The 12480-nt window shown below is 35.9% G+C and overlaps 2 protein-coding genes across 3 annotated transcripts; one reads left to right on the top strand and one right to left on the bottom strand.

Annotated features, from left to right (window-relative positions):
* On the bottom strand, positions 1–5962 carry ensab (endosulfine alpha b). Its single transcript, XM_052578307.1, has 3 exons — positions 5794–5962; positions 2922–3044; positions 1–2778 (listed from the first exon to the last, which is right to left on the bottom strand). The coding sequence occupies exons 1-3, from the start codon at positions 5848–5850 to the stop codon at positions 2605–2607; spliced, it is 354 nt and encodes a 117-aa protein (XP_052434267.1). The 5' UTR covers positions 5851–5962; the 3' UTR covers positions 1–2604.
* An 897-nt stretch (positions 5963–6859) lies between these two features.
* hormad1 (HORMA domain containing 1) lies at positions 6860–10844 on the top strand. Of its 2 annotated transcripts, none has more exons than XM_052579134.1 (15): positions 6860–6925; positions 7384–7434; positions 7674–7818; positions 7894–7954; positions 8039–8075; positions 8211–8231; positions 8375–8401; positions 8538–8605; positions 8776–8927; positions 9268–9425; positions 9524–9613; positions 9719–9770; positions 9881–9948; positions 10051–10131; positions 10399–10830. In XM_052579134.1, the coding sequence occupies exons 2-15, from the start codon at positions 7402–7404 to the stop codon at positions 10483–10485; spliced, it is 1080 nt and encodes a 359-aa protein (XP_052435094.1). In that variant the 5' UTR covers positions 6860–6925; positions 7384–7401; the 3' UTR covers positions 10486–10830. The 2 variants fall into 2 exon arrangements, with proteins under 2 accessions (XP_052435094.1, XP_052435093.1); XM_052579133.1 differs by lacking the exon at positions 6860–6925 and adding an exon at positions 7078–7254 and having other exon boundaries at positions 10399–10844.
* Positions 10845–12480: the final 1636 nt, after the last annotated feature.

Genomic DNA, 12480 nt, shown 5'->3' with positions numbered 1-12480 from the left:
TTCAGACATTCGTTTTTATTTTACAAAGAGCCCCATTTAATTTTGCAAACAAGATAGGAATGGGCACATTGGCAACTAGTAGACACGATTTACTTACACTATAATATAAATTCATTTTAATGCCATAAAAGTACACATATGGACGTTTAAATTTCGTTAGAAAAATACAAAAGTACCACTCAGTGGTTTTGTTATTAATGTAAAACTTTATTTGAAGTTCAGACATAGCTCCAGTATTCATTTTAAACATCTAGCTTTACTGCGTCCTTCCATGTAAATATAATTGTAAGAGACCAGATGACTCTGGAAAGTTCCGGAAATCCACTTTGAAACACAAAGTAATTCAGGCAAAACAACTGAAACAATAAAGGATATATAAATGGGGCACAAAAATAAAATATTTAAACACCAAAAGCTCCATGAAGTATGCAAAGAATACATCTTTGTGTGTCTAATAGAGAGCCCCTTAAGTTGTAGATTTAGAGTTAATATGTAGTTACCATGAATATCACATTGCAGTATTGTGGAAAGGTTTTCAGTTCAGATTTGTCTGAATTAAGTCCACCCAATTAAAGTGGCTTTATTTAATTACAATACAAGCATCCTAATCCCCAATATTTACATTTCTCACACTAGAATTGATGATATTCTTGTCAATATGTCTCAACAAAAAGCAGAGAGATTCAGACACACAATATTAACAAATAAAAGATAAAACACAAACTTGGTGTATATTGGAAAGACAACCGACACAGATAATGCAAGACAAAATGCACAACTATGACACCAGATGCACAGTTTGACTATTTACAATTTGGCTGCAGCACAAAATAAGATTATCTCCTAGCATTGTGCAATAACGCATTCCTCAAAGGAAACATTGTACGTCCACACATACCATCAAGTGACAAAAACTAAGTCAAGACCATCATATTTCCCTGATGTATTGCCAACTGCCACCAGCTCCTCAACCATACATGAAAAAACACATTCAGTCCCTTACATGTAATTCACCTTTTAGTGAGATTTACATAGTGATAGTACAGTATTTTATTTTTACCAAGAATAATATGCATTAATATACATGTTTTTGTTTATTCACATGGCTTAACACACTTTCTTTTAAATCTTCAGGCCACATGTAGGAGAGTATGTGGTTTTAGAAGGGGCAACTTTATTAGACTATGCAAATCCTGATTTAGACACCTGGATTGACTGCCTAGGTTGAGTCTAGATTTGCTCTGTAAAGTATCTATCCTCAAACTAGGACTCTTTAAGGAGTGTACAAAGTTTTACAGCCTGGAATAAATTAGATGTTAAGATCCACTACAAAGTTTCCAATGATTTAAAACAGCCCTGCACAGACTTCCTCAGACTTTGAAGAAGCTACAGAGGTTAATCAATTCATGCCCTCTGAAGAAGGACACTTTGCTAAATAAAAGGAAAATTGAGGAAACAAATGGGTTACAGGATATAATATGCCCTAAAGTCATCTGTATAAATGCTTTTGATTTGAAACCTGGTAATAAGCGGCACGTCAAAGCAATCTATGGTTAATGTTTTCCAATACTTTTTATATGGTTTAAACATGTTACACTGTCCAAGTTTAACTATTGTACTGTTTAGATCTAAAATATTTTACAAAAGTGAACCAAGGGTGCTGCTTAATTCTGCAAATTTCCTTTAGTGTACATAAAAGCTGAATGACTCCAGATGCCCTAATTATTGAACACATATAGCCACTACTTTCTATGAACATACTTTATCTTTTAACGCATGCTTTGTGCGATGACGAGATCATTTTCTTTAGCCCCTTTTGTTATCATGCCACATTAAAAGACCATTTCTGCTCTTGGCTATTATCAGTGAATTACAACATTCTCGGTTTACACCCAAAAACTGCGATTGCAATAATCTAATCAGCCTGATTGGAACCGCTTGCTCAGATCCTAACATGGAAGGTGAAGGCTGAGAATAGTAAAACGATCCAGTCCTAAGCAGCCTTTATTTGGTTCAACGGAGCCATATTTAGAGAGTGAGAGGTAGAAGAGCGGACGAAGGCTACACAGCTACCAGCCACTCTTTACCAAAATTTGCTTTTTTCAAAGAAATTCTCATAAAACATTCATTCATTTGTCATTATGAATGAAAAAGAGGGCTGACAATGTACATCTGGGGCCAATGGCTATCAAGTATAATCTATTTAGGAAACAATGCCTTTTAAAACAATCTTAAATCATTTTCAAATAATTGGACACTTTTAAAAGCATCTTTTGAACAGCATTTTCTGAAGTCTTCAGGGTTTTGTTCATAATTTCACTGATGTACAGGGTACACAGAGTAAAGTGCATCATGCTCCACCGGGGCCTGAAGTACTGAGGGTTTTGTTTATTCCTACTCTATGTGGGACACTGAAGAGGGTAACAGAGCTGGGTTGGTTAGACCTGCTGAAGTGAAACAAAAATGACGGCAAAATTCTACACCCAAATGAAAACAAATAAAAACAAATAAGTCGATAACCAGTCCTGATGAAGCTGGTCTGGAGGGGCTGGGGAGTTTTTGGAAGTTTGGTAAGAGGGTTTAGTCAAAAACCTATGGGTGACGTTAGCCTGCCAGTTTACTTGTTACCAATGAGGATTTTCTCTGCGGAAGGTCTTGAGGGGTTGGAATGTGATCCCCGGTGACGATGTTCTTGTCTGGACCGGCTGCGGCAGGCAGCTGTTTGTTCTTCATCTTTGCCTTGGCCATGTTGTAATCTCCTGAGTCAAAATACTTTTGCTGAAGACAAAAAAATGCATTGAAATTGGATGAAATAATAAAAAGGTCTTGTTTGTTTTGGCTATGTTGCAAGCACCTGGAACTACAGAAATCTGTATGAATGAATGCCTTTAAAAACATGTTGTTGAAATGTTTGAACTTACCCCTTTCTGCAGTCTCTTCATCAGGAAGTCAGAGCCACCTGGCTTTTGACCCAAGCTGGGATACTTTGCTTTCAATTTGGCCTCCTCTGTCCGCACTGGGTTTGAGTTTGTGTCCTGGGATTCCTGAAAAAAAAAAAAAAAAAATGCGATTACATTTCAGGATTCTTTGAATGGAAAGTTCAAAATAACAGCATTTATTTGAAATGGATTTTGTTTTTTTTTTAACAATTTAATACCGTCACTTGATCAGTTACTGCATCCTTGCCATTTACAAGTATTTTTTTTAAAGAGGTATGAGATGATTTTGAATGTAAACAATCTTTATAAAACAGAAAAAGTTGTTTGCTTTCATTTAGTTTTACTGCCATGACTATAAAGAAGATTTATACGCTATTTCAGCATCAATGCTATTTTCATAGCGATCTCTGAAAAAATTATACATGGTATACAACTAACAAAAGGTTATAAAAGACATCTCAGGTGTACTACACTAGACAAAAATTCTAAACTACATTCAAGTACCGTATTTTTCGGACTATAAGTCGCACCTGAGTATAAGTCTGCACCAGTTCAAAAATACGTCATGATGAGGAAAAAACATATATAAGTCACACTGGACTATAAGTCACATTTATTTAGAAACAAGAACCAATAGAAAACATTACCGTCTACAGCCGCGAGAGGGCGCTCTATGTCTTCAGTGTAGACTACAGGAGCACTGAGCAGCATAGAGCGCCCTCTCACGGCTGTAGACGGTAATGTTTTCTATTGGTTCAAATCTCTTGGTTCATTTCTCTCGGTTCATGTCAAATTAATTTTGATAAATAAGTCGCACCTGACTATAAGTCGCAGGACCAGCCAAACTATGAAAAAAAGTGCGACTTATAGTCTGGAAAATATGGTAATACATTTTTAAATAAATCAGTTAGACACACCTCCGAATAAAAGCTTTGTCTATTTACATTAAAAAAACATTACAATCTAATAAAATATGTTTCACAGTCATTTTAGTTTGGCAAGTAAGGCATGATGGTGATTCTTCACCTTTTAAATAAATATCCACTATAAAGAGGAAGAAAGAGCAAACTAATAATCAACACTCAGCTAATAAATCTCACACCCACGATATAATAACACAACAATAAAACAAAACTGCTTTCATCATGTTATTGTTCCTTCAGTAATTCCCATAAGGTGCGGTCACCTTTAATCACATTTCAGGGCAAGGTCCAGCAAGACTGTTTAGCTTGGCTTTCAATTCCCAGGTGTTTTCAGACTTCCCTTTTTGATAGGGAAACGCAATTTTGGTTTCAATCTGAATGTCTGGAAATTCTGTCAATCGGGTTTAGACTATTTGTAAACATCTTCACATTTCTGTCTCGTGGTGTAAGATGAGATAATTGTTTTGAACAGTAAAACAGCCAAATTGGTCTTCAGGTCTTGCACAGGGCAGCAAAACATAGCAAGATTACAGGAGGTTACACAAAGACAAATATTTGAGGACCTCAGTTGTCTGGTTCCATTTTGAATCATCCTCTGTTTCGCCCTAAGCTTAGGAATCATGTGGGGGTGTGTTTAGACTGAGGCCTGGATCATTGTAAACAACAAAAAGCAGCTTTTACAGAAGACTAATGATATAGACTTCAGTATAGATGTTTGAGCATGCCTCCATTATGACTGCATGATAAATACCATTTTTGCAAATGACTAGCCTGTGTGTCAAGTGGGGCAGATCTTTAATTCTTGTTATGCTGGCTAAAAGACACATACATATGCATGCAGTTTTAGCAAAATGATGACTGAAGAAAAACAGGTTTGTAAATCATCTTGACAGTAACTAATTCTACATGCTACACCCTATGAGTCTCTGTGAGTCAAAAACAATTCATAAAACAGCAAATTAGAATGTTTCCTTTTTTTAATTTTTAGTTTATTTAACTCTACAAGGACCCAGAAGATAGCATTTTATTTTTCCCCCATGATATTGATCCAAGGTTTTTGATTGGGTCTAGGGAACAAAAAGAAAAGTAGTTTCTTGTAAAAGGTTAAAACTGTGGTTTATCATTATATTTTTTTTTCCTCCACTGACAGCAATTTTTACACAGTTTTGCATTAGTAAATAAAAAAGATCTGAAGAGGAAACATACTCTTCTGATAAAGTCAAAAATGCTGATTCACTAGGATCTATAACAAGTAATTTATGAGCTGCTATATTAAGCACCACCTGGAAAAAGCGCAAATAAGGCGATTATGTTCAAAACTACTCTTAAAAACTCCAAGTACATTACTGAGGAGTTGCGGTCGTGTCCCGAATCTCAATTTCTCATGTTTGCATGCCATTTTAGCACAATATTGTCAATAAACATTGAATTTTCTATGAAGGTTTTCTGATTTTTAAATAAACTGAATATGGCTTGTTCAAATACATAAAGATTAGAACCTGGTTATCATAGTTTTGCTTGACAACTTGACAACATTATGCGGAAACATGAAAAATGGGCGCCCCAGTTATTTTTGTTCACACAACCCAACTGACACCATCAGGTTAAAGTAGGCGTGACAACATCCAAAGTGACACAATGAACCAATCAAACGCTGTTATTTCGTGACGTCTGAGCTCCCTGGCCAATCAGAATGAGGCTCAATGCTTGTGAAATGTTCGTCTATCACCTTGTTCAACTCCTGCAGTTGACAGTTCAGAAATCAAATTACAAAGAGTCAGAAATATCTGTGATAAAGGTGTCAATGGTCAAGAAGCAAGCAGCCATTTCAATATAAAACTATTTAGGCGTAAATACATAATAGTGGATGAAACTGACAGACACCACAAGAGACTGAACCGAGCGAGGCGCAGCCCGAGTCTAATCCCCACCTGAGTCTCGTCCATCTGCTCCGATTGCGTCTCCGTGTCCTGGTTATCTGATGACATGGCTGCCCTGCGTTTGCTGATCAATTAATCAACGTGTTTTAGTGTAAATTTTGCAATATATTCGTGTCCGATCTGGTCCACCCACGGCGTTCTATTTCAAAATGGCGTTCGCTGCAGTGACGTCATTTTTGGAGGACGGACACGCAGCTGAAGAGCCAATAGGAATCTGGATTGATGTTTGAGAGACAGGAGAATCAGCCTGTAGATTTCCAATAGTCTCATCAAAATAAAAAAAGTGACCAATGGTAGGCTACAATGCCTTTGCTAGCTCACACAACAATAAACATTATGGGGCGATTTAAACTGTTAAATGTTAAATCTCCAAGAGACGTTGATAAAAATTCTCAATAAAATACAGGTTTTTAATATGGATCATGCCTGCGACAATACTGTTACATAGGAGATACCTTTTAATTACTATTTTTGAAATAGTAATTTTAAGGCCTAGGCCTAAATTGACCATTTACCATTAACTATTTACAATTTATCAGTCATGCAGTGAGGTTTAAATAAGTAAATCTGCAATCCCTTACTCTACATGTATTATATTTTCCCAAAGCTGTCATACCTTAGGTAACAATGACATTTATATAGACCAGAACCTTTAGTAATTTTAACAATGTGCTATTGATAAAATTATTGTATTTTTAAAAATGTTTTGTCTCCATTTCTAAGATTTTTTTAAAGGCTTTCTTATCACAAACGGTCAAAGTTTATAAAAATGCTTATGTCAATACACAAAAACAATTGAAAAAATGTATACAAAAATAAAAGAAAGAACATATAAAGAAAAGAGCAATATATACATAAGACACAAAAATACATCAAACCAAGTATTAGTCACGGTACAGGACAGATCTCATCAACTCCTCAAAAAAAGAAATACATTTTTGTTATAAATTAATCTTAGCGAATTAATTAAATGTTCTACTTCACATAAGAAATCTCTAAAAGTTTGTTTTCTTTAAAAAAAAAAGTGTGCATAATTATATGGTACTGTCAGCTTTTCGGCATGACGTCACGTAGGAGTTTATGGCGAGGGGGAGATTAGCGTACTCAATTTTTCCAAAAGAATGTAAGTTTATTTTTGCTCTTTTATGTATCAATAATACTATAATTTTATATGCAAATCCAGAATTTATTTATTTATTTATTTATTTATTTTGTGGAGTGTATTTATATCTCGCTTCCCTGTGTTTTTGTATGATTGTAAAAGTTTTCAATAAAAAAAAGAGAGACTCGCGACGCGTACTCGATCGTATGACGCGCGCGATCGACTGATTGACGGTTAAAAGTTGGTTGAGACGGTACAACGTAATTATCGCTTAATAGTATATTTGCCATTATTTTATGGTATAACCGTCCATCAGAGTCACCGAATATTTTTACTGTAAACTTTATCTGGTAAGAGAATTATATTATTTCACTATCTATGTGCTTTTGAGTGACTGAAAATCGACCGCCTTTGTTCGAAAACCAAAGGCAGTAACGTTAACTAAAATTGCTCATTATATTTGCTGTTGCTAATTTTAGGAGTTTGTTACAGTCATCATGCCTTGTGAACAGAAATTGCGCCCTGTTCAGGTAACATTAAATATTTGTTTGTTTGTTTTTTCACATCCAGCACAATACCACGTAACGTAACGTAACTGTGTGCCGTAAAATTACTTTACCTTTAGCTTGTCCAGGCGCTTACTAGCCTGTCCGTTAGCTGTAACATACATTTAACTGTATGTTTATTACTGAATGTGTGTGTGTGTGTGTGTGTGTGTGTGTGTGTGTGTGTGTGTGTGTGTGTGTGTGTGTGTTTGTGTGTGTTTCAGAGCTGTCAGATGCTGCCAGATGTGGTGTCCACCGAACAACAGTCACTGGTGCTTGTGAAGAAACTTTTAGCCATTGCGGTCTCAAGCATCACTTACCTCAGAGGTCTTTTCCCAGAAAAGGCCTATGGACACAAATATGTTGGAGGTAAAAGCGATTCATTAGAGTGGAAACAGGTAACAGAAATCCTGATCAACTTAATTTCTTTCTTTCTTTTCACAGAGCTGAAAGTCCTAATACTGCGAGAGCAAAGCTGTCCTGGTGCTCAGCAGATTGTGCAGTGGTAGTATTCCCTTAATAAAGTACATTTAGATCATTTGGGAGTATAATACGCTGCTTTGAGAGTATCTTACCTTTACTATTTCAGGTTGCAGGGATGTTTTGATGCACTTCAAAAAAGATACGTAAGTCTGTGCTCTTGCCATTTTCTGTATTTTTGTAGATTTTTTAAAATGGGAAATAACCAGTTTAGTAATCAGATATATACTGGTCATCACTCAGTAACCTTTAAACCTTTTGCATCTGCTTTACTTTATCAGCTGCGCATGGTTCTTCTATCAGTGAGTATTAACAAATGGATTTTAAAACAAACAGTAATCAATTTATAACCAGACTTTACATGCAGAAGTATAGTAGTTTATATGCTGTATAATATATATGTATAATAATATTTTTTAAATGAAAATGTTATTTTTACTTTTAGATTTACTGTGATCCAGACAATCCACAGGTGACCAGACACCATGCTTGAATGTTAATTACTGTTTGAATATAATACAATAATAATGAAATTAGTGCATGATAACATTGTTTATTTAAGACTCTGAATTTCCATTTTTACTTTTCTGTTTTTGCTTTTGTTGTAGAAAGTGACTGAATGCTACCAGTTTAAAATCAAGTACACAGAGAACGGACCTCAGATGGACTTTGAGAGGTGGCCTATCTGTCTGAGCAGTTATCAAAACTAGCCCAAAATACATAACTTGTATTTGTATGGAATGTCCTAATAACATTTTTTTACAGCATTATTTTTTAATACCATGTGTTTGCATATTGACTATATATTAATGTTGCACTTTTGAAAATTATTGTCCGTGTTTCCAGCAAAAATGGGCAGATTGAGAGTAAAATGGCCTGTGACAATACCCAGAAATCCAGTATGCTGCTGGTGCGCAAACTTTACGTGCTGATGCAACATCTCGGCCCGCTGCCTGACAACATCTGTCTCAACATGAAACTCTGCTACTATGATGAGGGTACATTTACGCTTGCTATGTGAGACAGACAATTTCAAGGAATGTTTTTTTTTTTTTTTTTTTGTATGTAATAAGTTATTATTGTTATTGATATTTATTCAAGTTATTTAAAAGCATGCGGATCTTCACACAACATACAGATGCACAAACAAGAGCCTGTAGCTCAAATTTGGTGCATGATGACCTTAAATTTGACCTGCCATATCATACCACGAGAGGAGGGGAAAAGTCCCTTGAAAAATATTTATTTTTCTAATTTATGTTTTTAGCATTTTTAATTTTTACAATTACCCTCAATATAATTTAGTTTTCACCTTTTCAGTGTGTATTTGTGTTTCAGTGACCCCTCAGGAGTATCAGCCCCCTAGCTTCAAGGACGATGACAACGAGACGCTGTTGTTCGAGAGGGAACCAGTAAATCTGACCATGGGAGAGGTGGTCACACCTTTTCATAGCCTCAGAATGAATGTCACCACTGAGCAAAGGAGAATCGAGACGGTGAGATAAAGAAGCTAGACATCTACTGATCTGTCTGGAAGAAAATATCAAATCAATGATGAAAAGCAGTGATCAATGTCTTTCATGTGTGTGAACAGTTTGATGAGGAGGAGGTAGTATGTGTGAGTACAAAATGGTCTTTGAACACATTTGAGGATGGAGTGATGTCTGAGACCTCAGTTCAGCAGGTGGGGCCTTTTGAATAAATAGCAGATATTTTCTCATTTCCTTTTTTGCCTTACCTTTACCAAATGTGAGGATTGATCTCAAAAGATGGATATTTTTGCTTGCAGGAGTGTACAACAAAGGCGAATGTAATCACTGATAGAGGCATTGAATACTCAGGTGAATATTAGACTCTGCTTTGCCAGTTTAATGAGGTCAACATGAATCTAAATGAAGGAAACTGCAACCAACTACCAGCAACTGTTGCTCATGGTCTGTCACATTTACAGAAACCCAGGAGAACTCACAACAGGGTCACAGAAGTAGCAAGGAGGATCTTAATCTAACAAATGCAAAGGTAGTGCTACACAACTCATCACACACACAAGTAAACTACTAGTCTACTTTAATGACTGTGGCTGAGAGGAAGTGGTTTTAAATTATGTGATGCATATTTTAGATGGACAGTCTGGTAAAGAAAACTGCTGACCTTAAGGTGGATGCAAGGAAGACCAGGAGCGGACGCATCCTTGACCCTCACGTAAGACATACACTGCCCATGATCCATATCTGTATCTTGTCATGTTGGTTGGATTTGTATCACGTATTTTGCCGGTATAATCACTAGAATTTTGTTTACAGTTTTAAAACTGTAAATACAATGTGTCATTCTGATGACTCTGTCATGCAATCCGAGCCAGCAACAAATGTAAAATAAACAAATGAGTCACATAAAAACAGGTTTTTCAAGGGATCTTGTTTTGATTAACTAATTTACCACAACTAAACACTTCCTCTGTCTCTGCAGATCTCTCAGTTAGAGTTCCCGCTGAGCCAAGATCCCCAGCCTTCAGCCCCGAAGAGGCGCAAAGTCAGTGTACCTAAAGAACATTGACTTGTACACTCACAGTATTTCTAATACAGCCACACAACAAGCATGCTGTTGATTTGTTTTCGTTTTTTGGATTACTATAGTTGCAGAAATGCATTGTTAAGTTTTATGGTTTAAGGGAATGTGATAACATGAGTGCATAAATTAATTTTGTATTTTGTAATTTATGTTAGTTTTCTAACAGATAAATTTGAAATAGTTATATTTTGCTTTTAGTGCCAGGAAATGTTAGTAGCATGGCAAGATTTAGTCACAACAGTTTACAGTACGTGCCGATGTAATGAGTCCACTAGATGGCAGCATACACTGTGCCTGATTTTTTTTGTATTAAAACAGTGATTCCATAAAAAATATATAACGTGCAGTTTTCTGTAGGAAAGCAGTTTTATGGATGTACTTGAACCTGAGTGATATAATTTAATGAGTAATGGGTTTTAGAGTTTATGTCTAGAGAAGTGCAAATATTAGACTACAGATGTTTGAACAGAAAACTAGATCTGGCTTTGTTTTCTAATGCCAATCTATACAGTTGAGCAACATTACATCTTCCAGCACGATTGGATATGTTGGTGAGTTGTTAAGATGTATATATAAAATTATTATTAGTATTATTAGTAAAATTATCATTAGCAGTAAATGTAGGCTTGTAAAGTCAAGGCCTGAATCTTACTGTATATTTGCACCTGCTGACAGTCAACTGTCAACAATCAGCTATTTAAAATATGAGAGATTCATTATTACTTGTAAATATCTTCTTTTCTTTTTTTTTATCTTAAGTCTACTTAAAAAAATGCACAGCAATGGTTTTTTGCAACCATATTCTAGAATTTCATTGCAACAATAGTGTGTAGTAGTCCCTGTTTACAGCTGCATTCACTTTATCTAGTTCCAAAATATTTGTTGGCTCATTGCCTGAGTGTTCTAAGTTGGCTAGAGACAAAAGCATCTAAAAAAAAAAAATCCAGATATGCAGTTTCAGGCTCGGCTGAAAAACACTGTCTTTGGGATTTGATTTGTCACTGATCAGAAACCTCAGAAGCCCCTTTGCCTATACACACAAAAGCTTTTAGTATTGACATCAGAGTTTCAACCATTTAGCATCTTCTCCACCTAATTTACAGCAGATGCTAGAAGTCACGTTTACCTCACACTGATGACGCAAACATATCTCAGTTTGGACCCGAAAGTACAATGTAAAAAGAGCTTTGGGGGGAGGGTAGCGGAGTGGAGTTTGGACCAAGCAATCGAACTAGTTAGCTGCTGTCAGGCTGTGTATCTGTGTGTGGGGGGTGATATTACCCCTCAGGGCATCAGAGAGGGGGGGCTTCAGACATTTAGCAGGGGACTGTGATCCCCTGACCTTGCCAGAAGGGTAGAAAATGTTTTGCTGCTGATTAGCAATTCTTCAGCTTAGCAGCTTGGCTAAACTTTTAGTGCAATTTAATTTTTTTCCTGTTGTAAAGAATGCTAACAAAAATGATATGTAAGTTTTCATCGTAATAAAAATACAGAAGATAGTTTCAGTTTGATTCAACCTAATACACATTGCATGTAGTTAGTGACCGTGTATTGTTTTTCCTTTCTTCATTCTCTAATCTCAAGTGTTTAAAAGAGTCTCATTTAATTAACTAGACTGTCCAAATTTTTTAGACCACACTCTCTCAGAAAAAAAGGTACAATGCTGTCGCTGGGGCTGTCCCCTAAGGTACTTTCTACTTTTGTACCTTCGAGAGGGTGGTATCTTGTATCTTTGTACCTTATTTACTCTTAAAAAGTTCATATTAGAATGTGTACATGTTAGCACCTTTTGAAAGCTGAGAAACCACTTATGAACTAAAATTGCACATTTATCTATGACCAAGCAAAACAGCATACAATCTTTTAGAGTGGCTTCCATTTTTACCGTATTGATTAGCATCCAAAACATAAAATGAAATGTGTCACAATCAAGCTGATTTCATGCTTGGCATCTCTCAACATGACAGAGTGTTTTACACG

This window comes from Carassius gibelio, chromosome B16, assembly GCF_023724105.1.
Source record: "Carassius gibelio isolate Cgi1373 ecotype wild population from Czech Republic chromosome B16, carGib1.2-hapl.c, whole genome shotgun sequence".
NCBI classification, from domain to species: Eukaryota; Metazoa; Chordata; class Actinopteri; order Cypriniformes; family Cyprinidae; genus Carassius; species Carassius gibelio.
This window is presented reverse-complemented; position numbering and strand designations above follow the sequence as displayed.

What these genes read in the sequence shown, in the direction of transcription:
- hormad1 (XM_052579133.1), top strand. Translation starts at nt 7,402, where the DNA reads ATGCCTTGTGAACAGAAATTGCGCCCTGTTCAG. An exon ending in AGAAATTGCGCCCTGTTCAG is followed by an intron (nt 7,435 to 7,673) that starts GTAACATTAAAT and finishes TGTGTGTTTCAG; the next exon opens with AGCTGTCAGATGCTGCCAGA. An exon ending in GCTCAGCAGATTGTGCAGTG is followed by an intron (nt 7,955 to 8,038) that starts GTAGTATTCCCT and finishes TTACTATTTCAG; the next exon opens with GTTGCAGGGATGTTTTGATG.
- ensab (XM_052578307.1), bottom strand. Translation starts at nt 5,850, where the DNA reads ATGTCATCAGATAACCAGGACACGGAGACGCAATCGGAGCAGATGGAC. An exon ending in AGCAGATGGACGAGACTCAG is followed by an intron (nt 3,045 to 5,793) that starts GTGGGGATTAGA and finishes TTTTTTTTTCAG; the next exon opens with GAATCCCAGGACACAAACTC. An exon ending in TGAAGAGACTGCAGAAAGGG is followed by an intron (nt 2,779 to 2,921) that starts GTAAGTTCAAAC and finishes TTTTGTCTTCAG; the next exon opens with CAAAAGTATTTTGACTCAGG.